Raw genomic sequence first — 27,962 nt, forward strand, 5'->3', positions numbered from 1 at the left:
TGCTGCAGTTGGAGTCCAAGTAGCTGTTTGCCCGCAGTGTACTTTGAGGTTGGAGGGTGAGCGACCTTGCACGGTTACATCACCAAGGGCCTGAGTTCAGATGCCTTGAGACCCTGCAGAAGGGCCCCCGGCACCCCCTGACATCCTCTTGCTTCTCCCCTGTCCAGTGGGCAAGTGGACCAAAGGCTGGGCCTGGCAGCAGCCCCACTGTGGGCCCCGCATTTGCAAAGTGAAGGCTGATGACCCCCAGGGGTTGTTGTGATTCATCAACAATTGTGCCCAGAAACTTCCTTGAGGAAGGTATACATTGTATTAAAATGACTTGTTTATCTCTCTGTGGAATGATGCTCCTCCTTCCCCCCCCCCCCCATGCAAGGCAGCCAGACACCTATTGGGGCCACTCGGAGTAGTGCCCTCTGGCCTCAGTCTTCCACACAGACAAATGGGCCACACCTGCACCTTCCTAGGGCCCTTTTGAGGATGATTTGAGCACATGCATGAAGCAGGGAGCCCAGCACCCAGTATGGCTGCATCCATGTGGCAAAACGACATAAACATCTACTGTTACAACTAGTTATATTAATGTCATGCTTTTCCACGTCATGGAACTGTTTGCTTACTTAATGAGGCAATAGGTCCCTCCCTCCGTCACCTCTCTGGTTCCTTGCACCTCACCCTCTGACTCTGGGACACACCACCACCACCACCACCACCACCACCAAGAAGTTGCCAAGGGCTTGGGGGAACATTCAACCTGTCGGTGAGTTTGGGCAGCTCAGGCAAACCATCGACCGTTGAGTGGACCCCGAGGCCTGGAAGTGCCGTCCAGCCATCGTGACCCCCACCTTCCAGATCTGGGGGGCTGGGTCCTACCTGATCACATCCCCTCCTTTAGGCCACAGAGAAAGTCACAATCAACATTCATTGTTGTCGGTGGGTTGTGAGGACGGAGGCCAGACCCACCGAGGGATGAATGTCACTGTGGCTGGGCCACACAGCCTGAGGGGAGTGGGCTGGGGGACAAGACCCACCATGGGTTCCCCCCAAATTGCTCAGCCTGTACCTTACCCTGACCCCAGCCTCTCAACACTTGGGAGGGCTGGTGTCTGGGGTCCTAATGGACACAAGCTGGATTTGGGGAAGAAATCCTGGAGGGTTGGAGGGGCTGGACAGCTAAAAACCCTTCTGGAAGGGGCTGGTGAGCTCTGCTCCCTGAGGGCTCCGTAAACGGTTCTTGAAAGAATAAGTGAATGGGGCCCTCTTCTCTGTGTCCAAATCCCGGGCTCAGCTTTCTCACCCTCCTCGCCCACACTCTCCATCGCCCACCCAGCACCTTGGTGCTGGCCGATCACCCCCCCTGCATGTCTGTGCCCCACCTGCGTAACTCCCGGGCACACTCCATCCTCCTGAGACTGACTGAGGTCTCACTGGAGGAAGGGAAGATCAAGACTCTGGCGAGTGCTGGGGGTCCTCCCATTAGCCCAACCTCCCCATTTCACCCCTCACCACCCCAGGGACAGAACAGGCCGCCTGGCCAGCACCTAGCCTTGGGGGCTCCAATACGTAGATGGGGGAAGGCAGACTTTTGTGTTAGTCTTTGTGAATAGCCCTAGGGGCAGGTGGCTTCATACCTCAGTTTGTTCATCCATTAAGTGGGGGACAATAGGTGTGAAAACACCCTAAGGCAGACCAGAGCTGGGGGCCGAGAGCCAGATACCATCCCCCTTCCAGGGACATTTGGAGAATCTTCAGGTGTCCCCGTCTCCCCCCTGCCCCCCCTCATTCCCAAAAGGCCCAGGGCACCTGGCCCTTCCCCCAACCCAGGGGAAGGAAGAAAGCAATTACTAAGTTACAGGTTACATCAATGCTTATCTTGAGGCAGGGCCCCCAACACTACCCACCCTCCCACCCAAAATCCTGTGGGGCAGGGTGGCAGGCCTCCTCACAGGAGGGGTTGGGGGTAGCCCTCCAAACACCCTCAGGCTCTAAATTGCAGGTGCCCCTTGCAGACTGTGTCCTGTCTCCCCCCGCCCTTTGCCCCACCCAGAGGCCCGCACATCTCCTTGGCAGGTGCATTTACCGGGAGCAGCAGCCAGCCCCCCTGTGACAATAAGAAGTCTCCCACAGGCTGTTCCTCCCCCTTCACAACCCCTTGGAGGTATAAGGAGGGAACTGACAGCCCAGACTCCTAGGCTCCAGAGAGGGGAAGGGAGGGGCAGGGAGGAAGCGGAGAAGGACGAGCTTGGGGCAGGCAGGGTTTCTTCTCTCTCTGCCCCAACGTCTGGCACATATTGCCCAGCCATGGGGACCTTCGACCTGTGGACAGATTACCTGGGTTTGGCACGTCTGGTGGGGGCTCTGCGTGGGGAGGAAGAGCCTGAGACCAGGCTGGACCCCCAGCCAGAACCAGTGCCAGGACCAGGGGATCAGAGGTCCAGCCCGGAACCCTCACCAGCTCCAGAACGCCTGTGCTCTTTCTGCAAACACAACGGCGAGTCCCGGGCCATCTACCAGTCCCACGTGCTCAAGGACGAGGCGGGCCGGGTGCTGTGCCCCATCCTTCGAGACTACGTGTGCCCCCAGTGCGGTGCCACTAGAGATCGAGCCCACACCCGCCGCTTCTGCCCACTCACCGGCCAAGGCTACACCTCCGTCTACAGCTACACCACCCGCAACTCTGCAGGCAAGAAGCTGGCCCGGTCTGACAAGGCGAGGACACAGGACGCCAGTCACCGTAGAGGAGGAGGAGGAGCCAGTGCAGGTGGCTGGGGAAATCCACTGTGAAGGGGGCATGCCTTTGTTAAGTGGGATTAACCCCAGTGCCCACCTCAAAGGGTTGGGGTAGAGAATCTGCGTAGAAACCTTAGGACAGTATTCTAGGAGTGTCGCCCAGTGTGGGTCAGCTGGGGCTTGACTTTGCTCTGCAGTCTTGGGACAGGGACTCTCCCTCTCTGGGCCCTTGGGGGAATGCCATCCTTTCCCAGGCACAGGCGACCTGGCATGGAAGCCATGGGGATTAGCGAGCAGTGGGATCTGGGGATAGGTACAGCAAGGGCCTGACATTGCGTGGCTCTGAGGAGAGAAGTTGCTCAGGCTCTCTGAACCCGAGCTTCCTTATTTCTCACTCATTTGCTAATAGTTTGTGTGCCTGTTCTATGCCAAGTGCTGGGCTGGGCTAGTGGTGGACAAGAGAGATGGAAGAGCAGCAGTTAAAACGCAGGGTGATAGGCGCTGAATGGGGGAGTCTAGAGAAAGTACCTGGTCCAGATAAGGGGATTCAGGAGGGCTTCCTGGAGGAAGTGACTTCAGGAAGCCTAATTCAGTTTGGTGGAGAGCTGGAAGTGTGGCCCAGGCATTGGGGCTTGTCCAGGAACTTAGGGATGGAGAGTGTGTGATTGTGTGGTGGAGGGGGAGGTGTCGGAGATTTGGGGACAAGCCGAAGGGCCTATAGGGCCTTGTGGGTCACAGGAAAGAGCTTGGACTTGGGCAGCAGGAACCCACAGAAGTGGCAAGACCAGGTGTGCGTGTTAAGAGTGTGGCTAAGCGGGTGGACCCAGGGATGGATCTGAGAGTGGTGAAAGCGGCTGGTTCTCCAGGCAGAGGTGTCCAAGGCAGGCAAGAGGGAATGGCCCAGTGCCAGGGAAATGTCAGGTTGGAGGGGAGTCTGCTGTGTGGGAGCAGCCCCCCTAAGAGCATCTGGGGCTGTAGCTTAGGCGCGAGCTGCACTGGAGTCTCCCTGAGGTCCAAGCCCAGTCTCCTCACCTGCATGGCCCACCACTCTGATCTTTCTCATCAAATGGGGTCACACTTCACAAGTTTGTTTGGGTGAGGCCTGAGCAGCTGCATTTCTCACCAGCTCCCCAGGAGGTGGCCACACTGCCAGGCCACAGACCATGCAGGCTTTGAGTAGCTTGGGCTTAAAACACAGCAGTTATCAGAATAGATGCAAAAGACCTCAGCTCCGGTGGTGTTTTAAAGGACAAATCCATTTCAGCGACTTTCTGGGGTAGTCAGCCAACAGAGGAGGGGGTTGTTTTTGTTTAATTATTGATTTTAGAGAGAGGAAGGTAGAGTGAGAGAGACAAAAAGAAACATGTGAAAGAGAAACATGGACTGGCTGCCTCCTGCACACACCCCGACTGGGGGTCAGACCCACAACCTGGGTATGTGCCCTGACCAGGAATGGAACCCACCACCCTTTGGTGTATGTGAGGACCCTCCAACCAACCAAGCCACACTGGCCAGGGCACAGGAAGGGGTTCTGATGGGGCAGTGTCGCTACTTGGGTACTGCAGGTGGGGACTGCCCCCCATCAGACTGAGCTCCTGAGTGTGGTGAGCTGGAAGGAGGATCCCACCCTGTCCCCGCAGCTGCGAAGTGAACATTTTAAAAGAGTGAGCTTGCCTCCAGGAGAAGACAGTATCCCTGTGAGGTTCAGTGAGGTCCAACTTGGAGGCGCAGGAAGCTGAGGGGACACATGAGATGATGGTCTCAGAATCTTCCTTTTCCCCCTAATTCTGAGAGAGGGGGAACACTCACCTCCCAGGGTATGGAGTGAAGGGTGAGGGAGACATCCCTTGGCGCAAAAGGACTGCGGGATGCCGGCCTCCCTGGTAACACTCTAGGTATTACAAATCGGGGTCCCCGCCCTACGGCCACAAGGGGGCAGCACCGCAGGACGGAGTTGGGGTTTTTGCGCTGTGTCCGTTTCTGGGTCTCACCTGGGTTTGACTTGGTCCAGGAATGTGATTTGGGTGCTGTTCCACAAATAGCCTCTGGGTGGCGCCAGAGCCTTGGCAGCCCTGTAGGTGGAACTGGTACTTTGGCCACATGAATCATCGCTTATTATTGTTTTTCTCCTCCCCCCTCCGCTTTTGAACTCAGGTTCCAAAGGTGCCAGGAAGTCGTCTGGACCTTCGCCCTCTTCCTGCTGCCCCTCCAATTCTGCCTAGAAGGCAGGTGCGGGGAGGACGTCCGGGATGCTGCCGTCCCCTAGCCTGGGGACTCCTTGAAGGCTGAATTTCAGGGAAGATGCATCTGGCAAGGACCCTCCCCTGAACCCCTCCCCCAGCCTGGGGCTTGAATGGGAGCAGCGCCTGGAAACATGACCGGAAGAGCCCTGTGAGGAAGGAGGTGGCCCCCGGACAACCTGCCTGCCCTCCCTCCCCAACACTGGGCGCCCAGTCAGCTCTCAATAAATGCTATGAATGGATCCGTGGTCAGATGAGGCTGGTCTTGAGGCAGGGTAGTGGGAACAGCTTCGGAGGGGCTGGGGCACCTCTTTTCTCTCCTGGCTGTTCGCCTGCACATGTTCCCGTGATTCCCACTTTCCCGACTGCTATTTGGATTTCAGTTCACCCTGAGGCTGGGGGGGCGGGGGGCAGAGAAATGGGAGTGGGCACCATAGGGTGGCTGTGGGGCTTAGAGAGGTGGCTCCTTTCCTGGCACTTCTGGGCACGACTTCTGCTGCTGGCATATTTGGCACTTTTTCTGATGTTTTCAAATTCCCTTTCAGCCACCCCTCACATATTGACATGCCAAATAGGTGGAATCTCACATGCTGGGGGTGAGGGCCTGATATGAGGGGAGAAATGGAAAGACAATTAGACCAAGCCTCCCTCACCCCCATTGTCCTCCCCACGGAGGCCTTCAGTGAATCTTTACATCACAACACAATGCCCCAGTGACTTGGGGCCATGGAGTCAATGTACCAAGCCCTGCTGGGTGGGGGCAAGAATGGGACTATGTTGACTGTGTCCTGGGGGGTCAGCCAGCTGAGGCCTTGCCCAGGGTACTGTGGAGGCAATTTGGATCTGCTTGGGCAAGGGTAGGAGATACAGAGCCCTCCCCACCCAGGGATTGTGATCCAGTTCTCCTGGGAAGGGGGTGCTCAGAGGAACACCTACCCCTGACTGTCTCCTCCATCACCAGAGGTTGTTTCCCTGGCAGGTGGCAAGTGTCCATCCACATTTCCCTAAGTCAAGGTACTGGCCTCCATCCCCAACCCACACGGTCTTTCTCCCAGGGATGGGTGGAGGCAGGATTTGGACTTTGCAGGTCCACTCTTGCCCTTCAACTGGGGCCACCCAGAAGGAGAGTCTGGGATGGGAGCCTGCCCTTGAAGACAGCTTGCTGCCTAGGCTTGGAGGGGGAGAATGGAGGACAAAAAAACCAGAGGGCAGCCCAAAGGGACTTCACATTGAGTTGGGGACACGACATCCCAGGCACTGCCAGCGGCTGCGTACTGCCAAGGGCAGAGCTCCTGGGGCTTGGGCACACTGGACAAACCGGCATGTCCTGGCAGGGTCCAGGAAGGAGAGGTGAAAGGGGACCCTGATCTGACTTGCCCCCCTCCTGAATGGAGTCTCCCAGGGTGTACAAAGGCAGTGGGAAGGGTGCTCTGCCATGGCCCTAGGAGTCTGGGTGTGGGAGTCACTGGCGGAGCCACTAACAAAGGGACAGGTCTGGTCCACCTGGTGGTGACCAATTTAATAGAAATAGCTTTTTTTTGAGAAGTGGGTTTGATGAAAGTGTCTGGGGCTGCTTCTGATGCTACCTTGGGGGCTGTGGTCAGGCTTATGGGGGATGAGGTTTGCAGTGACCCCTCCGCGACATCCTGTTTAATAACAACCCCCAGGACTGCCTCCTTCCGGTCTGGGGCTTCAAAGCAGCTTGTCTCATGAACAGACAGGGCCACTGAGCACTGGGAAAAAACACCTCTCCAGGTGAGTCCTGTGGGCTCACTGCCTCACAGATGCTGGTGTGGGTGCCTCAACGGGGCACCCACAGCCACCCGCTCCCAGGGAATCCCACACACTTGGGAACTCGTGGGGTCACCCTGACCTGTGTCCCAGCAATAGCCCTACTTTCCTTCCTAGGGAGGATGAGAAGCAAAAGGGGAAAGAGGCAGTTAGGTGTGTGGGCCAAATATCAAGGAACCCAAAGGCTTCAACCTTCAAACAACAGATCTTGGGGCCTTGCTAGGGAATCATTTATTAACGCTCTTCCCAAAATAAATAAAATGGAAATCCAGAGAAAGACAAACGCACAACCAACAAAGGGGGCCCTTTTTCCTCCAGGAAAGAAACAAATTCTGAACCTGCCATAACCTCAGCTAAGGAGCCAAAATTTGCAAACCCAGATAAACATCTGAGTGGCTCTGGGCCCTGCTCCTGCGGCCCCAGCCCGCCGCCACCTCCCCCTGCAGCCTCAGCCTCTGGGGGAGCAGGTTCCCTCCCCATACAGACTCCAGAGGGCCGCTGTGGACTCCAGTGGGGCCTCCAGGGTTTCTCAGGGGAGGCTGACTTCCAGGTCGGCTGAAGGGCAGTTTCTGGGGCCCACTAGGACTCGCTGGAGCATCTTGGGGTAACAAAGTATCAGGGGTAACAAAATACCAGGAGCAACCTCAGGGACTGAAGGCTTTCCGGGATCTGCAGGGGATTGTTGACAGCTCTGTGGCAGGAACATCAGGCACTTCTGGGGGCCAGGGTTTGAACAAAACATACGTCCATGGGAGGGGTAAGCCCTGCACACACAGTCCCCCAGCTTCCCATTTGGAAGCATCTACAAATCCCTCCAGGGCTGGTCCCCTGGAGGGAGAGCCCCAGCCCGCTTTGATGTGTAGGGCATGGGGGCTTTCCCTGCAGGCTTTGCCTTCCGGTAGTTGAGGCGCTTGAATGCTTCCAGGTCCCGGTGGGCATTCATGATCAGCCGGCTGCAGGAAAATGCTGGCTTGACTATGAGGCAGAGCAGGACACCACACTCCTGCTCGCACATTCTCAAGAGGCTCACACTCTCACAGACACACATGCACAATCAGAATCAACCTGTTACAGAGTGGACCGCTGACTGTCCCAGGCCCTCTCTAGAACCTAACAATTCTGTAAAGGTGAGAGCCCAGGAGGAATGATACTTTTTGGAGGCCCTTTGATGGGAGGTCTGGGCAGCTGTGGGGGGCCTCCTCCTTGCTGCCCCATTGGCTTTCCCATCCCACTGCCTGTCCTATCCATCCCCTCTTACTTCAGGTTGGAGAGTTCAATAATGAGGCCGCGCATGGTATCTGTTGCATCCTCCATCCTGGTGGCTTCACAGGGCTTGATCCCCTTGTGGGTACTGGAGGGAAAGGAAGATAAGAGGCCTGACCTCAGCAGGCAGCTCCACCAAACACCATTCTGGGGGGCTTTCCCTTGGCCTTCAGCTGTCTGCTTTCCCAGATATTAAGCTACTGTGGGCAGAGATCTGATGGCCAACCCAGCTGGATCGATTGCCAAAAGCACACCCAGAATCCAGCCACCTCTCCCCACCAGAGTCTCCCCAGACCCCCAGCTCCTGCCCCTACAGCTTGTCTCCCATGCAGTATGGGGTGGAGGGCTGTGAAAATGGTCACTGCACCATCTGCTGGCCCCTCCAGACCCCATCTCCTCCCTCTCATCCCTGCCCTCCCTCCAGCCACAAGATGAATTCCTGGCCTTTCCCTGAGCACTTCTTAGGGCTCTGGAATGTTCTCTCCCAGATGTCTCCTTCTTGAGGGGGTTGGGGAATACTTCCCTGATCACCGAGTTAAAATTTTAACCTCTTCCCCACTGACTTTTTCTCCCTAACACTCTGCCACCTGCTTATCTAATTTGCTCGTCTGTCTCTCACCCTGCCTGCCCCACCCAACGTGCAGTAATGGTGGCTTCATGTTTTGTCCTGTCCCACGCTGCCTGCCCAGTGCCCAGAGCAGTTCCTGGAAGAGCTGACACTGGATGGCGTTAACCTCTATGGGAGGGGTGGATGTGCCACAGCAGCCACTGTATCTAACCTGTGGCCTGAGGGTGCTGGCAGAGGGTCGTCCTCCTGGCCTCCAGCCAACAGCTCTCCCCAAATCATACCAGACCCTGGCATGGCAGCACCTCCTGGTCTTTCACTACGGGATCTCTGTTCTGCTCCACCTGCCGTGGTCACCCAAGATGGCTGGCTGACCTGGGCCTTAGCTTCTTTTGTGTCTTACTCACCATGGGCCATCACCCCAGGCCCTGCCCTGGGGGTCTTCCAGATGTCCATGTGGGTGTGGGGTCACATCGCCCAGCAAGGACATCAGATTGAGACATGATTCTCCCTCCTCTTTGCTCAAACAATGGGTGGGGCCATTTTGACTGAATGGCCTCTGGTACTTGTGCAGGGGGTATGTGCATGTGTGTGTGTCACTAGTACAACAGGTACTAGTGACAAAGCTTATGCAAGGGAAGAGGGCAAAAACATGCTACCTTATCCTTGGAGGAGGAGGAGGAGGAAGAGAAGGAGGAGGAGGAGGAGGAGGGACAGAAAAACTGGCCAAGGGCTGCACCCCTAGCCCCTCCTCCACTCTTGCTAGACAGACACAAGCTTGGCCATAAATAATTGATAAGGCACCGCCTCTGCAGAGAGGCCTGTAACAGGAGAGGATGGCCACCCAGTGCTTGCCCTGGCAGGGCCGGGAGAAAGGACTGCAGGGAGATGACAGACTGTGAGAGCCTCTGGAGTAAGGGGAGAGGACACCCTCGTCCCCCACACGCACACTCCTCAGGTGGAGGGACAGTGCACCCAGCGGCCTGCCTGCCGAAGGGAGAGAAAGTGGCTGCCCTGGGGCACAGAGCCAAGTGGGAAGTGAGGACACAAGCCAGGTCAGACCCTGGAGGGCCCACCCCGGGCCAGAACTGGGACCGCCCAAGATTGGCTAGGTCAGTGGTTCTTAGCTGTCCCACTCCGAGGAGATTCAGGGAAAGTTCTGGACCTTTTCTCCAGAAAAATGCACACACTGAATTCAAACAACCCACAGAACCAGGGCACCACCCCAGGGGTCCCAGGGAGAGATGCTTGTTTGGGTGCAGATGGCTGGTGACCAGTTCTCCACCTGCGGGGAGCCAGGGACACACTCAGTTTGAAGGACAGGGCTCAGCTCCCTTATTGGATTGAGGAAAGCGAGGCCCAGTGAGGGGGAGTCAGGCCCCTTCATCAGCAAAATGGGAGCTCACAGGGCTGGGGGTGGGGGATCATGGCAGCTCAGTGCCAGGAAAGCAGTGACTCTCCCTCTAAAGGGAGGACCCCCTTCCCCCTAGATGAGGGTCCTGGGGTGGCCTCCCACCTGGCCTACCTTGGCTGGGACTCGATGAGGGGGCCTCCTTCAGTACTTAGGCTGGTGTCAGGCCAGCAAGGGCCCACCCCACTCGCTGCAGGAAACAACTGGAAAGAGAGCACACGTGTGACCAGTTAGCCCTGCACAGGACAGGACAGTCACACAGGAAACGTCTCAGTGCCCCTTGGCCACGGCAGGGACTCCGAGGCTGGAACTCCTGGAGGAAAAGTGGTTAGATGGGGGCGCCACCAGCTGGGCTGCTCTTGCCATCACCCCTCAGAAAGAGAGCAGACAGGGTAACCACTGGGCCCGACCCTGCTGTCCTCTCCTGGGCCTGCACCTCCCAAAAGCTGCCCTATGCCTGGGGGTGGCTCCATCCCCACATTCTCTGCATCCTGCAGTATCTGGAAAGGTACAGAGAGGACCCCTAGGTGTAGTGACTGTAACAAGGTGGGCATCAGTGTCGAGGGGAAGAGGTCAGCCAGATAAGCCACACATTTTATGTCAGGAAACGATTGTGCAAATCTATTGCAAAGGAAAAATTCATAATTAATAGGGGAGAGAGCCAAATAACCCAGAGAAGCTTAAGTCTCTAAATGTCGACAGTGGTTTAATTTTTGTGGAAAATGTCAGGCTCAATCACGGGTGACATGTGTCCCATGGAAAGAGGAAAGAGGCCGGGGGAGCGAAGGGGGGGGGCGGGCAGCGGCTTGCCCAGGGTCTCTTTTAAGGAGACCGAAGTCCTGGGGTTGAAAAGGGGCCTGTTCTAGGGACATCCTCTCCCCTGATGGGGTGGGGACGGGGTGAAGGGTTGAGCTACTCTAGCAAAGAAGTACCTGAAAAACTGCCTGTAGCCAGTGGTTCTCACCTGGGGATGACTCCATCCCCAGGAGACACTTCACAATGTCAGGGGACATTCTTGGTTGTCACAACTGGGGAAGAAGGTGCTACTGGCATCTGGGTGGAGGCCTGAGATGCTACTCAACATGCTACAGTGCACAGGACAGTCCCCACCACCAGAACGAGCTGGCCCTGGACACCAGGCTGCCGGCTGGGATCTCTGCTGTAGACAACAATACAGTGTCTCCCAGCATCTGGCTATTTCATGTAGGCAACTCTGACTTAAAAGACCATCCAGTGTCACATATTCACCAAACTCCCTGCACTCACTGTTCCTGGCCGTGGGAACATGCTCTCTCCCACCAGGACTGTGTACATGTTTGTCATGACAAAAGTGTTCCTGCATGTGCCAGGGTCAGAGCTGTAGGCCCCTGAAAGGGACCTGGGAATCAGCTTTGTAACGGTGTACGGAGACTCCACAGCTCTGCGGTGAGTATCATGTCCCAAAGGAGCTGTTTTAGAAGAAAACACGTTTTCCTGTGAGGGGACCTGGGTTTGAAACCGGTCAGTCACCGCTGTGTAACCTTTGAGTCTGAGTGGCTTCACCTGAAGCGGCGCTCACCACCGTGCCCGGTGAGGCTGCTCTCCACCCATCTGCTGTACCTAAATGTCCCTGCCCACCTGGCCTTCCTGCCAAGGGCTATCAGAATCTTCCCATGAGAATTTGCTTGTGCCTGGGTCACCCCAACTTGTCAGGAACGCCCAATATCTAAACGAAACTCGTCTGGGCGTTGGCAGCCTTGTCAAGGCAGTGCCTACTCCCCTGGGGGACCTGTCAGGTCTGACCACCTGGCTGTCTGCCCAGGTCCCCCACACTGCTGACTCCCGGTGTTTTCTTTTCTTTTCTTTTTTAAATATATTTTATTGATTTTTTATAGAGAGGAAGGGAGAGGGATAGTTAGAAACATCGATGAGAGAGAAACACCGATCAGCTGCCTCCTGCACACCTCCTACTGGGGATGTGCCCGCAACCAAGGTACATGCCCTTGACTGGAATCGAACCTGGGACCCTTCAGTCCGCAGGCTGACGCTCTATCCACTGAGCCAAACCGGTTAGGGCACTCCCGGTGTTTTCTAGTGCACAGTCACTGGCAGCCTGTCTGAAGGGCTTGCTCTTTTGCCTGCTGGATGCCACCAAATGTCCCGACTGCTTCCCCAGCTTTCTCCCTTAGCCACTGCCCAAGAGGCCAGAGACTGGGAGTAACTTAAATGGTGTTTCCTTCCGAGTGTGGAGTTGCACTTTTCAAGAAACAAGGCTCCAATTCTAAAATTTCAGCTCTTCCCAGGAGATCGTGTTCTAACTCTGCACTGTGACCTACTTTCCATGATCTTGCTCATCTGGTGATCATGAGACAGGTGCATGAGGAGCCAGGGCCCGGACGGCCCAGGGAGGGCCAGGGCTGAAATCACCTCACAGGTGAACATTGTGGAGGGCCAAAATGCAGTGGAGACCACATTCGCTCAACCCAGTCACGCTCCCTTCGCACGCAGAACAGCTGGCTTTCTCCAGCTGGGCACCAGGTGAGATCCTGTGTTTGTTTTGGAGCTGTGTCACATGAAGACTCTTTAAGTTCCAAAATGATAGGGTACAAAAATGCTCATGCTGGCCCTAGCTGGTTTGGCTCAGTGGATAGAGTGTCGGCCTGTGGCCTAAGGGTCCCAGGTTCGATTCCGATCAGAGGCACATGCCTGGGTTTCGGGCTCAATCCCCAATGTGGGGCATGCAGAAGGCAGCCAATAAATGATTCTCTCTCATCATTGATATTTCTATCTCTCTCTCCCTTCCTCTCTGCAATCAATAAAAAAATATATATTTTTAAAAAATGCACACTCTGGGAGACGTAGGGGGGAACAGTGCTACTGAAAACCTCAGGGGGGCAGGGACCACACCTGTTGTTTTCATGCCTGGCACACACAGGCTCTTGACAAGCATGTATTGGATAAACTTTTGGAAAAAACAACAACACAATCTTAACAGGGACAGCTGAAAAAGCAGGCCACCGTTTGTAAAGGGAGTTGGACTCCACATTCTGGGATGGGGTGGCTGAGGCATAGCTATAGAATCAGGACAATCTGGATGCAGGCCCAGCCTCCTCCCCTCCTGGCTGTGCCACCTCTGGCAGGTGCCCAACCCAGTGTGTGGAAAGAGAACCGAGAACCACCTACCTCCCAGAGCACCACTGCAAAGCACTTAGCCCAGGCACAGGTGTGCCACCAGCCAGGGACATGGAGCCTTCCCTGGGAGCGGGGCTCAAGCAAGGCTGCCACCTGCGCTGACAGGTGAACACCAGGGCTGGCAGAGGCTCATTGGGCAGCTTTCCCACTGCCTGTCATGCAGGCATCCCCCTGAAGGAAGCAAAGTTCCTACAAATTCCAGCATAAAGTCAAAATTCCATACATATGTTTGGCACAGGCCCCTCATGGAAAATCAGGTCTTTCTTTCTGGAAAATCAGACTCCACACACCCCCTGAAGTTGCAACTCAGACCCCCAGACTCGTCTGCCATATAGACAGACTACCACACGCCCCATCTTCCCCCACCATTGGGCAGTTTTTGGACGAGAGCCTATGGACACTGGCACCTGATCTGGGATGGTCTGGCTGTAACTTAAGGAAGCTCTTACCTGCTCAGGTGGGGCTTCAAAGTTGAGGGCTTCCAGGGCATCCTGTATCTGGCTGTCTGGCAGGAAGTCGAGTTCCAAGGCGGCCTGGTCTGCAGGGTCAGGATGCTTGGGCTGGCCTGCCAGGCTTGCGGGGGCATCTGGGCTGCCCTGGTGGGCCCCAGCATCCCGGGGAGGACCACCCACTGTTTCTCTGTGCAGCAGTGGAACAGAGGCTCCAAGGGACAGACTGAACCCCCCAAGGTCTTGTTCATGGCTCTGGCTACCTAATTCAGCTGCCTTTTCACCTGAGGGCTGTGACAACAAAGACAGCGTACACACACCTCCCAGCCCTTCTTGATCTAGGTCTGGCACCTGTGTCTGACCAACAACTGGGCCCATTTCCGAGGCTACAGGACTGGAATATCCAGCCCCTATTGAGGGCTCTTGGGTCTCATGAGCCAGGACCAGGGAGGCTGCAGGGCCCTTGGAGACATCACCAGGGGCCTCGGCCTCCCACCCTGCCTCTCCTCTGCTTCCTGTGGTCTCCCCAGCGAGAGGTGGGCCTGTGAGCAGGGCCCCACTATGGTCTCCATCAGGGGCCTTCCCGCTGGGAGAGGCAGGTGCCTGGGTGTTAGCCTTCTCATCTGGCCCAGTCAACTCCAGAGCCCTCTGTTCTGACTTGGTGGGGTCTGTGACCACATCTGTGATGACACTGATCCTAAGGGAGGAGTGTCTGGGGCTGCTACGGCTCCCTCCTGCTTCCCTGCCAACCCTGCTGAGTATCTGCAGGGGGTCGGGTGGGGCCTGGGCTGCAGATCCAGGCTCTGAGCCCTGAGTGACCAAGCCTAGGACGCTGTCTCCTTTCTCCTGGTCAGTCCCTGTTCCCCCTTGGACACCTTCCTCCTGTGGGACTCCTCGGTCTGGCTCCCTCTCCTCAGCACCACTGCTTGGCAGATGCCCTTTCTGGCTGAGATCACCTGGAATCCTACCCCCCTCTGTGCTTCCAGCATCTGGCAAGTTGGTCCCTTGCTCCAATAGATAGTCCTGGCTGGCACTCTCTGAAACCAAGGGCACCATCCCCCATTCTGAAGAAATGTCATTGGAGACCTCAGGCTGAGAATCCCCCCGGCTGGACACAGGTGTTACAGAGTTTTGGACACTGTGCTCGGAGTGGGTGCCATCTGCCTGCGTCTGGTCTCCTGGCTCCCAGGCCTCCGAGACAGTGAGCTCTGGGGACTCCTGCCATGCCTGGTTTCCTGCCCGCTGGGCACTGAACTCTGGTGGTGTCTCCTGTGTAGAGAGAAAGACTCAGCCTCAGGCCTTCAATAACCAACCACTCTGAAGATTTTTCTAGTTGTTACTGCATCTGTATAAAGTCTCAGACGCTGTACGGACCACTGAAGGGATCAGTACAGCAGTTCCCTCTTATCCGTGGGGGATACGTTCCAAGACCCCCAGTGGATGCCTGAAACTGCAGATAGTACGGAACCCTATATATACTATGTTTTTTTCTATAAGTACATGCCTATGATAAAGTTATATTTTAAATTAGGCACAATAAGAGATTAACAACAATAATTGATAATAAAATAGGACAATTATAACAGTATACTGTAATAAAAGTTATATGAATGGATTTGAGGCCATTACTGAGTAAAATACAGGTTACTTGAATACAAACACTGTGATACCACAGCAGTCAATCTGATAACGCAAACGGCTACTAAGTGACTAATGGGAACGGAGCATAAGCAGGGTGGAGCCACTGGATAAAGGGACGATTCATGTCCCAGGCAGGACAGTGTGAGATTTCATCACAATTCTCAGGACGGCATGCAATTTAAAACTTAAGAATTGTTGATTTCTGGATTCTCTATTTAATATTTTTTGGACAGTGGTTGACCACAGGTTAACTAAAACCACGGAAAGTGAATGCACAGGAAAGGGGGGACTACTGCACTAGTACAAGGCAGAGCTTTGTGCCAGGGGCTGGAGGGTAACCCCTTCTCCCCACCAGGCATGTGGAGATCTAGGATATAAAACTCAAGGGGGTCTGTGGATGACACTAATGCCAACTGCCTGGACTGGAAATGAAGCATACTTATGTAAGAGTCACCACGGAGGAAGCTAGGGGAGGAAACACAGGACTTCTCTGCTGTTTTGTTGTTAAATTGTGGTATGATGCACACAATGGAAGATTCACCATCTTAACCATTTTTTGTTGTTGTTAATCATCTCCTGAGGATATTTTTTCATTGATTTTTAGAGAGAGTGGAAGGGAGGGAGAGAAAGACAGAGAGAGAAACACCAATATTAGAGAGACACATCAATTAGTTGCCTCCCACATGAGCCCCGATCAGGGCCGGGGATCAAGCCTGCAACTGAGGTATGTGCCCTTGACCGGAATTGAACCTGGGACCCTTCAGTCAGCGGGGTCAATGCTCTAGCCACTGAGCAAAACCAGCTAGGGCACTATCTTACCCATTTTTAAGTGCATAGTTCAGTGGCATTAAGTAAATTCACACTCGTGTGCAACCATCATCATCACCCATCCCCAGAACTCTTCATCTTGTACAACTGAAGCTCTATCCCCATTAGACACTAGGTCCCCATTCCCCCCCCTCTCTCCAGCCCCTCATGACCCCCACACTACTGTGGTTATAAGTTTGAATAATCTACGGACCTTATGTAAGTGGAATTGTATGACATTTGTTGCTTTGTGACTGGCTTATTTTGTTAGCATAATGTCCCCAGGTTCATCTGTGTTGTAGCATGCAGCAGTATATCCTTCCTTTGTAAGGGTGAATAATATTCCATTGAGTGGATATGCCACATTTTTTTTATCCCATTCATCCATCCATCAATAGATCCATACTGTTTTTTGCAACTTCCTATAAATCTCTAATTATTTTCAGATAAACTGTTTAAAAGGTGGGAGGAGAGGACCAGAGCTCAGAGAGAGTATGGTTCCAGCTGGGACACAGATGGAGTACCGTCCTTAGGTAGATGGCAACTTGATCCTTCTAGGTGCTCAGGCCTAAACCTGTGGAGTCACCGCAGCCCAGGTCGCCCCTGACTGTAGATGCACATATCTGACATTCCCACCTGGCATTTCCTGGTCACCTCCAATGTGACACAACCAACACCAGCTCCCGAGCATCCCCTCAGAGTCTCCCTGTCTCAACTAGCAGCAACTCCATCCTTCAAGCTATGCAGCCCCAAACAATGGAGTCAACCCAATATCTCCCTTCCTTTCACACCCATGCCATCATCTCTCCCTTCAAACTGAACTGCAAATAAATTCAATACCTAGGGACTGAGGTTTGCATCCAGGGTGCCTACAGAGAGCAGCTGCTCCCCCACTTCTTTTGTAGTTATCAGTGCTGGGGAGGAGACACCTTCTCAATAACCTTCCTGCACATCAGGGCCAACATTTCTAGGAGAGGGTGTGCATTGCAAATGTCAGACCACTGAAGGTCACAGCATGTCTATAGGGCTTCAGTGAAGCCACCGGCCACCAGACTGCTGAGTTACATGCAGCCTTTCCAGCATCAATGGCAAAGCTATCACTCCTACTTTTTTTTTTATTAAACTTTTTGTAAGATCATTGCAAATTCTTGTGCAGTTGTGAGAAATAATGTGAAAAGATCCTTTGTGCTCCTCACCCGGTTTGCCCCAATGGTAACATCTTACATAACCAAAGTACAGTATCACACCCAGGGTGCTGAAATTGATGAAGTCCCCCACCCTATTCAGCTCTCCCATTCGTGTATGTGTATTAAGTTCTATACGGTTCTCTCACTGGTAGAGGCTGTGTATCCACTCTGAGAGTTAAGATATTGAAAAGTTGCAAAACAAAGATTCCTGGCACTGCCATTTGCAGCCACACTCACCTCTCTCCCATGTTGTGACCTCCCTGCCCCTCCCCCGTCTCCAATTGCTGGCAACCACGAGTCCACCCTACATGTCTAAGATTTTGTCATTTCAGTAATGTTCTGTAAATGGAACCCTCTAGGAAATAACCTTTTGGGATTGGCTAGTCCTACTCCATGTAATGCTCTGCAGATCCATCCATGCGGTTGCCTGTGTCACTAGTTTGCTCCTTTTTTTATTGCTGAGTTGTGTTCGCGGTGTGGACAGACCATGGTTTGTTCAACCATTCACCAGTTGAAAGCTATCAAGGGTGTTCCCAACTAAGGCTGATGAAAAACGCAGCTGCTGGCATTCCCACCACTCACTTGTTCTGGGGCGTGTGTTACCAGACATTGTCAGCGCTGGAGCTCACAGTGGCAAGGACAAGAAAGCACACTGTGAGACCCCCCCCCCCCCGCCCCAACTTGCCCAAAAGCTACTGAGAAGCAAAGGGGTTCAGGGACAGAACATGGGCTGCCTTTCTGAGTTTTCTTTTCTTTTCTTTTTTTTTAAATCCTCACCAGAGGATATGTTTTTATTGATTTTTAGAGAGAGAGAGAGGGAAAACATGATCACTTGCCTCCCGCATGGCATGCACCCTGACAGGGGATGAACCCACAAACTAGGTATGTGCCCTGACTGGGAATTGAACCCGCAACCTTTTGGTGTTTGGGGCGACACTCCAACCAACTAAGCAACCAGTCAGGATTGCCTTTCTGAGTTTTCTAATTCTCACGCAATGTGGGCAAGAGGGCTCTTGCCTCCAGCACTCTGATATAGGCACAGCTGTCCTGAGTGTTTCTCACAGGCCTGGGAGCTGCCTGCATAGCACCTGCAGTCCAGAGACATGGGTAGTGCAATGTGCTGAAAATGGGGTGTGGAGAGGTGCAGATCTAGCCATTGCCAAAAAAAAACACCCCAAAGTTAAACTCAGCTGCCAAGGCTTGGCCAAGAAGCTGCCCATCTATGGGGCTCAGCCTGATGATTTTAGGGTCTTACCGAGCTAAAGGCCCCACTCCCAAGGTCCTCTTCCCTCGCAGCTGCTAGTCTTGTCACTGTCTTCCTGGGTTTTGCAAACTGGGGGACAAACCTCCTGTCTGAGTTCTGTGAACCAGATACAACAAGAACAAAGCAGCAATAAATATAAGGGAGGAATGCGGTCTAAGAAAGAAAACAAACAAATAGCAAAACCGGTTTCCTTCTTGTAGTCTCAAACCTGGCCTTTGCCCTCTATCCCCAGGGCGAACCAGCCCATTGGCCACGAGGATGAATAGAGGCAGGAACTCCAGCCTAAGGGAGGTGGCTTCTTTTTGCACACAGGGGAAGCTACAAAACAGGCTCACCTGGGAAGGAGGAAAGGGGATTGGCTCCTTTTCTGGTTGTGAGAGGAGCCTGGAAGGAGCTCCAGGTTCCTTGTCCAGAGAGCTGGGTGGAGAAAGACAAAACAAGAGGTTCTGAAGTCACCCAAGGCTTTCAGGGCACCTAGTGGGACAGAGAATGAAGCCCAGGGGCAAAGTAGTGCTCAGAGTCTCCTAGAAGGGAGGTCCTGGAGCACCTTCTTGCTGAGAGAGGGTGGGATGGTGGGGAGCAGTGTGCTGCGGAACGTTTGACTCCAAGAAGGGTGCTGAGTCCCACATCTAGAATCGAAGCTGCCTGCTGTGGCAGCACTTCACCCTTATAATCCCAGGAACTGGCTCCTCAAGTAAGACCAGGAATTCTCATTTGCACTGATACTCCTGCCCCCAACTCGGCAAATTCTAAAGGAATTTGTAGATATGAGAAACACAGTGTCAAAAGAAATAGGAGTATTCATAATTGCCAAAATGTGATGGCCTCCCGTGGGTAAATGAAGTGGTACAACCAGAAAATGGAATATTATTCAGCACTAAAAAGAACTGAGCCCTGGCCAAGTGGGTCAGTTGGTTGGAGTGTTGTCCTATGCACCAAAAGGTTTTGGGTTTGATTCCCAGTTTGGGCACATATATGGGTTACAGGTTTGATCCCCAGTAGGGGCGTGCACGGGAGGCAACCAAATCAATGTTTCTCTCTCCCTTTCTCTCTCTCTCTCTCTCTCTCTCTCTCAAATCAACAAACATATCCTCGGGTGAGGATAAAAAAATAAATAAAACAAAATAAATGAGCTATCAAGCCACGAAAAGGCATAGAGGAAACTTAAATGCACATTACTAAGTGAAAGAAGCCAATTTGAAAAGGCCACATATTGTATGATTCCAACTACATGACATTCTGGAAAAGGCAAACTATGGAGAAGTAAAAAGACCAGTGGTGCCCTAGCCGGCTTGGCTCAGTGGATAGAGCGTAGGCCTTCGGACTGAAGGGTCCCGGGTTCAATTCTGGTCAAGGGCATATGCCCAGGTTGCAGTCTTGGTCCCCAGAAGGGGGCGTGCAGGAGGCAGCTGATCCATGATTCTCTCTCACCATTGATGTTTCTATTTCTCTCTCCCTCTCCTTTTCTCTCTGAAATCAATAAAAATATATTATAAAAAAAAAAAAAAAAAAAAAAGACCAGTGGTTGCCAGGATCAGGGGCAGAGATGAACAGGCAGAGCTCAGGGGATTTTTAGGGCAGTGAAAATACTCTGTATGATACTATAGTGGTAGATACATGTCTTTATACATTTGTCCAAACCCATAGGATGTACACCAAGAGTGAACACTAAGGTAAACTATAGACTTTGGTTGATGATATGTCAATATGGGTTCATCTTTGGTTAAAAAAAAATACTAAGTACCATTCTGGTGAGTGATGGTGATAATGGGGGTGGCTATGCATGTGTGAGGCAAGGGATATGTGAGGAATGTCTGTCTTCCTTTCAAATTTATTATAAACTAAAGTGCTCTAAAATAAATTTTTTTTACATTCTCATCTGACGATATGTTTTTTATTGATTTGAGAGAGAGAGAAAAAAATATCTATTGGTTGCCTCCCATACATGCCCTGACAGGGGATTGAACCCGCAGCCTAGGTATGTGCCCTGACCAGGAATCAAACCTGCAACCTTTGTTGGTATACGGGATGACGTTCCAACCAACTGAGTCACCGGGCTGGGGCTAAAAATAAAATCTTTTAAAAAACATTGGTGAGACTATGTTTATCCTATATAATAAAACCCTAATATGCAAATTGACAGAACAGCAGAACGACCGGTCACTATGATGCGCACTGCCACAGGAGGAGCACCGCTCAGCCAGAAGCTGGGCTCATGGCTGGCGAGTGCAGTGGCGGTGGCGGGAGCCTGTAAGGTGCAAGGGGTCCCGGACTGCAAGAGGGATGTCCGGCAGGTGGACATCCCCCGAGGGGTCTTGGACTGCGAGAGGGCACAGGCCGGGCTGAGGGACGCCTCCCCCCCCCCTCCCCGCCGACCCCTGTGCACTAAATTTCGTGCACCGGGCCTCTAGTATTATAATAATTGTGGAGATATACATATATACTTTTTTTAAAAAAAGACCAAAATTTGGAACCAAAATTTCATATGATTTCAACTTTGGAAGTGGAACAGGAAGAAGCATGAAGATATGCTAATGGGCTTGAATTGTGCCAGCAGAGGCTCCAGAGACAGAGTAAGTCTAGATACTGATAGCAGGAGTCTGTTCTGAGCCACCTACCTGGAGGCCTCCTGTCCTGATTCCTCCCCACTCTGCTCTGTAGAGGGAACAGGTCCCGACCTGCCTTTTGACTCTTCAGGGTGACACAAAGGGCCAAACTGGAAACTCTGAGGATCCCCGTCAGAGTCTCTGAGCCTTGGGTGCTTTGGGGGTTTTGGTGGACGAATTCCTTCTCCTGGTTTAGGGATAAAGGAAGACAAAGGGGTAGAGGATGCCAAGAGCATGCACTTCCATCGCTGACAACCAAACCTGGCAGGGCCACTGCTGCAGTGTGAGCAGGCTTGTTCCAAGGGCAGGAAACCACTGCTCTGACACTTGCCTGGAAAGTGAGAGATGGGATGGAACCTTATCTAGGTGGGACGTAGGAGCTTATGTGGCTATGGGATTCCAAAGCTTTTACCTGTGGACTGGTCATGATTGAGGCTGAATCCTGAGTTGGCCTGGTTTAGCTCTAACCCACAGAAGATAAAACCCAGCTGACTGCTTTTCTGGGGAAGTGGTGAGAGGTGTGTACTGGCTCCTTTGGGTCTCAGCTCAAACATCCCTGCAGAGGGGCCATTCCCTAACTTTTCTATAGAGCATTCCCTTTCAGGCCCATGCCGTTTTTGTTGACTTCAAAGCTTTTCTGCAAGAATCAATGTACTGGGTCCTTTCTGTCTTGCCCACTACAACTTGCTCCATGCAAGGAGAGGCTTTGTCTATATCTCACTCTCTGCTGAGTCTCAAGTGCCCAGAAGAGCATCTAGTTCACCATCAGTGATCAATAAATACTTGGGCCCTAGCCGGTTTGGCTCAGTGGATAGAGTGTTGGCCTGTGGACTGAAGGGTCCCAGGTTTGATTCTGGTCAAGGGCGTGTGCCCGTGTTCTCTCTTATCATTGACTAGAGGCCCAGTGCATGATTTAATCATGCACCTGGTGCACCAGCGGGCTGGCTGTCCGCGGGTGCCCCAGGCCTTCCGAAAGCCTCCGGCGCTGCGGAGGCTTTCGAAAGGCCTTGCGCCGGAGCAGATAGCTGGCCGGGTCCCTGCTTTGGCCTTTGATCGCGGGGGACCCGGCCGGCTGTCCGCCGGTGCCCCAGGCCTTCCGAAAGCCTCCGGCAGCCATGGCTCAGCGTCCTGCTGGCCCAATCAGCTACCCCGGCCACCCTGAGTCCCGCCCCCTGCGCCTCCTGCTGGCCCAATCGTGGGCATAGCGGAGTGATGGTAATTTACATATTACCATTTTATTATGTAGGATGTTTCTATCTTTCTCTCCCTCTCTGAAATCAATAAAAGTATATTTAAAACAAAAACATTAAAAAAATACTTGGTAGATGATTGAATAAACATGTAGAAAATACAGATCACTTCCCAGGAAATGCAGACACAAATAAATTGTGTACCACTCTAGTTTTCTGTGATGCCTGAAGATTATCCACCCTGGGAAAACTTGGACCCCGTGTGATTAAGTGCTAAGGACGTGATGTCTCAACTGCCACTTATTTCCTTGTATCTCTGCAACACCTTCCTCATCACTGACAGCAATTTAGAGCCTAAAGGTACTTAAAAATATATATATACATTTTATTGATTTTCACAGAGAGGAAGGAGAGGGGTAGAGAGTTAGAAACATTGATGAGACAGAAACATCGATTAGCTGCCTCCTGCATGCCCCATACTGGGGATTGAGCTTACAACCAAGGTACATGCCCTTGACTGGAATTGAACCTGGGACCCTTCAGTCCACGGGCCAATGCTCTATCCACTGAGCTAAACCAGTTAGGGCCTAAAGGAATTCATTAACATCTACTTGTTGGATAAAGGAAACTCCCTTACACATAAATTGCCAATTGTGGCTGGCTTGTGAAACCTCCCCAAATCTGGCCCCAACGGAATCATTTATTCAATGAACAAAAAATAAGGGTTGACTCTAGTGAGCTCCATGCCAGACACTGTCCTAAGAACTGGGGTGTGTTATGATAAAACTTCAAGGTAGGGTCCTGTTGTTATGCCCATTTTACACATGAGAAAGCACAGGTACGGAAGGCCAAGGAATCCAGAATGGGATCCAGGCATCCAACTCCAAAGTCTGCACATTTAAGTGTACTTTGGCATTTATTGAGTGCCCACTATGTACCGTGCTTCTGACCAGGCAGTGAGGACAAAAGGACAAACCAGAGGTAGGCCTGATCTTCCTGGAGTTCTGTCACGTAGACCCTTTCCAACCTCAGCCCCTTACACCCACTGACATAAACCCATTTAATAAGCCCCCCCACCTTTCTCCCAATGCCAATTGCTAGGGTCCACCTCAGCATTCACTCAACTCTGTGCACTCCACTAGACCATAGCAACTTTCCTATAATTTCTTCTAATTCTGTTATGGTTCGTGTGTGCCCATTCAGAACTATAACCCACTGCTGTGTATTTGATTAGCTCTCTCCATGAGAAGCATTTTTCTTTTTTTCCTTGACTTGACCTTGAAGGCGTGGAGGGGAGGCACTAAGTCTGCTGTACCTTTCGATCTCATCCTTGATCTGCCTCTTCTCAGGTGCCCACCCCAATGCTGCACCCAGAGCAAGGCTCCAATGAGTTTCTTACACAAACATATTCCTACCTTGCGGTCTGCCAGAAAACACAAAATACAGCAGCTTCATTTATTTGGTTTTTAAAGGTGCCCAAACACTAGCTTGCTTTGCTAATCTAATGGACATTTATACCAAATAAGAAGCAAAAATATCAACAGAAGTGAAGAGCCTTCCATTTCCTTCCTGTGATCTGTCCCCACAGGACTAATATAAGAAAAACTAAGGCAGAACCTTGTTTTCAACACCAAAGGCCAAAAAGATGTTGGAAGGGAAAGGGCTTCTTTCACCATCTGCCAGAATTGTCTTCCTCTCTCCCCACCCCGTCCAAGGCATACAGAAACAGCTGGGCCAACCCAGGGGTTCAATGAGCTGGGGGTCCACGGCCAAGAGAGGCCCCAAATGACTTGCTGTGGGTGGGCTTGGCTGTCCCCAGCTTCCCCCTCTGAGGCCAGCGAAATTCTTGTGTCCCAAGCAGCCTATTGCTAATCTCTACACAAAATATTTCAATCTGTTGATAATTTATTTTCGTTCCCACATTTCGAGGGGGAAAAAAATAGAATGCTACTCCCTAAGTTCATTAAGCACTAAGCAAAGAGGTTATTGCTAAACTTTTAAGAAGTTTGAGTTACCTTAGACCAGGGGTCCTCAAACTTTTTAAACAGGGGGCCAGTTCACTGTCCCTCAGACCGTTGGAGGGCCGGACTATAGTTAAAAAAACAAAACAACTATGAACAAATTCCTATGCACACTGCTAAGTCGGCTGCTAAGCAGGACAGGCAGCGGTGGCAAAAACACCCGGTGGGCCGGATAAATGTCCTCGGTGGGCCGCATGTGGCCTGCGGGCGGTAGTTTGAGGACCCCTGCCTTAGACAATAGACAGGGAAATCGAACTACGCTATGTCATACTTGTGTTTCTTTTCTAATGATAAAATTTTATATGTATATGGACAAGTGAAGATGGTCCCAATATACCATGAAGTACAAAACAAAGGTTAGCCCTAACCGGTTTGGCTCAGTGGATAGAGCGTCGGCCTGAAGACTGAAGGGTTCCAGGTTCGATTCCAGTCAAGGGCATGTGCCTTGGTTTGCGGGCACATCCCCAGTTGGGGGTGTGCAGGAGGCAGCTGATCAATGTTTCTCTCTCATCGATGTTTCTAACTCTCTATCTCTCTCCCTTCCTCTCTAAAAAAAAATCAATAAAATATATTTAAAAAACATTAAAATATATTAAAAAAACAAAAAAAGGTTGCATATCAATGTGTAATGACTCTATTTCCCAATAAAAACACTATATTTTTGTATGTGAAGGAAAAGTTTGGAAGAAGTAGTGTACTCAGGTTCATTTGCTGTGTTTTTTTTTTAAATGTTTTAAATTTTTATTGATTTCAGAGAGGAAGGGAGAGGGAGACAGAAACATTAATGATGAGAGAGAATCATCGATTAGCTGCCTCCTGCACACCCCACACTGGAGATCGAGCCCACAACCCAGGCATGTGCCCGTGACCAGAATCGAACCGGGGACCCTTGAGTCTGCAGGCTGACACTCTATCCACTGAACCAAACCAGCTAGGGCCTGTTTTTTGTGTTGTTTTTTTTTTTAAATCCTCACCTAAGGATATATGTTTTTGATTTTTAGAGAGAGAGGAAGGGGGAGGGGGAGAGAGAAAGAGAGAGAGAAACATTGGTGACCTCTCGTACCAGCCCAGTTTGATCTTGGAATCAAACCACAACCAGGATTTGAACCCTCAACTTTTTGGTGTAGGGGACAACACTCCTATCAACTGAGTTACCTGGCCAGGGCATTTCCTGTTTTGTTGTTGTTGTTGTTTTAATGCTGTACTATACGACTGATCCTTGGCCTGTGGTTTTGCTGGATGTTAACATAGGGGAATAAAGTCTGGAAGGACAATCATAATAGTAGCATATATTTGCGTACTACCTAGGGTCTCTTCTTGGTGCATTACAAACACTAATCCAGCCCTGGCTGGTGTCGCTCAGTGGATAGAGCATGGCCTGGCACTGAAGGGTGGTAGGTTTAATTCCCGGTCAAGGGCAATACTTGGGTTGCGGGTTCGATCCCCAGCCCAGTCAGGGGCGGGTGGGGGAGGCAACCAATGGATGTGCCCCTCTCACATCAATGTTTCTCTCTCTCTCTGCTCACTCCCTTCCACTCTCTCTAAAAATCAATGGAAAAAATATCCTCGGGTAAGGATAACAAAACAAAACAACAAATACTAATCCACATCTGAGCTCTAGGGCATGGTTCTCTACCTTAGCACTACTGACATCTGAGGGTGGATCACTCTGTGTTGTGGGGGCTGTCCTGCACATCCTATGATTTTGAGCAGCATCCTGGCCTAGACCCGCTAAATGCCAGGACCACCCCTCCCACACACACCAATTGTGAAAACCCAAAATGTCTCTAGATATTGTCAATTTCCTCTGCAGGGTAAATGCCTCCCCCCACCAGGCTGAGAATCACTGTTCTAAAGAAAAGGAGAGGCGCTCTTATTATCCCCTATTTGCAGAAGGGGGAGAGTGAGGCATACAGCAGGTCATCTGCCACCGCAGGGCGAGCGGCAGAGTTGGGCGGAACACAGGTTTTCGGTTTGACTGTGAAGCACTTAGCCACACACCAGAGGGCCTTGCAACACATCAGGCTCCACTCAGGAACAGCCTCTGAGAGTGGGCTTGCCTGGAGGTTGCACCCGTGCCACAAAGCCAGGGGCCCTCCCCTCAGCTGTAGAACCCACCAGAGGCTGGAGGAAGCGCCACAAAGCTTTCCCTTTCCACTGTATGCACTCTTCCATCATTTATACTATATTTTTTATAAATATATTTTATTGATTCTCTACAGAGAGGAAGGGAGAGGGATAGAGAGCTAGAAACATCGACCAGCTGCCTCCTGCACACCCCCCAACGGGGATGTGCCAGCAACCAAGGTACATGCCCTTGACCGGAATCGAACCTGGGACCCCTCAGTCCACAGACGGACGCTCTATCCACTGAGCCAAACTGGCTCCGGCCATTTATACTTTTTTTCACTAGCAGGTATTAAATTATTTTTTTTAAAGGAACTTGGCGTGGTCATTTTAGCATTTCCGCAATTAATAAGCCCCAGTTCCTATGAAGGGCAGAAACCGCAATAAAGAGATCAACTTGAATATCCAAATACCTGAAGTCCGAAGCTTCTTCCTCTTACTCATTTTAGCCCTCCCTTGAGAAATCTGAAAATGAGCAAAATTCCATCATTACAAGCACTCACTGTCCCTGGATACAGACCCGGTGACACTGCCTGAGGGAAGAAGCCACCCCATCCCCCATCTTGGCCCACGTGGCTGCCCTGAGGGGTCAGTTAGGCCCCAAGAGGACACAGGGTGGGAGTCACAGCAGCCTTGGGCCATGCATGGCTGGGGGAGAACTCCAACCTCCTCCAAGCTGCAGAGGGCAGAGAGGGTACTGCCCATCTGCCCAGACCTGAGAGCTCAGGGGTGGATGGGGCTGGGGTGACCTCAGTGGGAAGTCTTGGGGCAGCCTGTGTGAAGCTCCCTCCCTCCAGGCTGGGGTCTCTGGGAACCTTCTAGAGACACACGAGGGCTTTGGAGGGGACACTGGGAGTCCTTCAGAGTCACCAGGTGACTTTAGAGGGGCCATCTGGGGCGCTTCAAGGGCTGGATGTGGGGCTTTCAACGGGGGTGGGGGGTGGGGGCGCCTGGGCCTTGAGGGGACGGGAGTTACTGCAGGGCAATTCCTTCCACCCTTGGGGGCCGGACAAGCCCAAACTGACCTGAGCCAGAGAAGTTGTTGAGAAACCTCTCTCCTTATCAGGAACTGGGAAGGTCTGCCTGGAGCTGGTGCGGGACAACTAGGTTAAGTTATATGCGTGAAATATTTTGGAAAAAATAGAAGATAATTTGGTTCCTCTCAGAGGCCGGGCAGCCCTCCAAGAGGGTCTGGAGCTGAAGGGCCAGGAGGCCTGAGGCCCGAGGCTTGTGGAATGGCTTCTGGTAACTAGGCCCACACTAACCCTACCACGGCCACCGAAATGTGAGGAATGCCCAGACCCAGACCGCCACGCGGGACGAAGTGAACCCTGCGGCCACTGCCACCCCTCACAGCTGAGCGCGCTCTGCTTCTTTCCCGCGCACTGCGAGGCCCAGTCCGCGCGACGCCTGCTTTTTTTGCCGCTCACGCCCCGCCTCTTGCCCGTACCACTAGTGGCACCACCCACCGCCCCGCAACGCGCACGCGCGCTTACGCA

At 52.3% G+C, this 27,962-nt stretch overlaps 2 protein-coding genes across 3 annotated transcripts; one reads left to right on the plus strand and one right to left on the minus strand.

The window, feature by feature from the left end:
• The first annotated feature begins 1,160 nt into the window (after positions 1-1,160).
• On the plus strand, positions 1,161-5,197 carry NANOS3 (nanos C2HC-type zinc finger 3). The gene is made up of 2 exons (XM_079772723.1): positions 1,161-2,761; positions 4,885-5,197. Exons 1-2 carry the CDS (start codon positions 2,302-2,304, stop codon positions 4,950-4,952), a joined length of 528 nt encoding a protein of 175 aa, XP_079628849.1. The 5' UTR covers positions 1,161-2,301; the 3' UTR covers positions 4,953-5,197.
• A 1,969-nt stretch (positions 5,198-7,166) lies between these two features.
• On the minus strand, positions 7,167-27,822 carry BRME1 (break repair meiotic recombinase recruitment factor 1). Of its 2 annotated transcripts, XM_079772859.1 has the most exons (9): positions 27,489-27,822; positions 26,877-26,928; positions 21,138-21,312; positions 18,855-18,936; positions 18,511-18,615; positions 13,621-14,889; positions 10,115-10,203; positions 8,020-8,112; positions 7,167-7,714 (listed from the first exon to the last, which is right to left on the minus strand). In XM_079772859.1, exons 2-9 carry the CDS (start codon positions 26,905-26,907, stop codon positions 7,564-7,566), a joined length of 1,995 nt encoding a protein of 664 aa, XP_079628985.1. In that variant the 5' UTR covers positions 26,908-26,928; positions 27,489-27,822; the 3' UTR covers positions 7,167-7,563. The 2 variants fall into 2 exon arrangements, with proteins under 2 accessions (XP_079628985.1, XP_079628986.1); XM_079772860.1 differs by lacking the exons at positions 7,167-7,714; positions 8,020-8,112; positions 10,115-10,203 and adding an exon at positions 10,759-11,448.
• Positions 27,823-27,962: the final 140 nt, after the last annotated feature.

This window comes from Cnephaeus nilssonii, assembly GCF_951640355.1.
Source record: "Cnephaeus nilssonii genome assembly, chromosome: 5".
NCBI lineage: Eukaryota > Metazoa > Chordata > Mammalia > Chiroptera > Vespertilionidae > Cnephaeus > Cnephaeus nilssonii.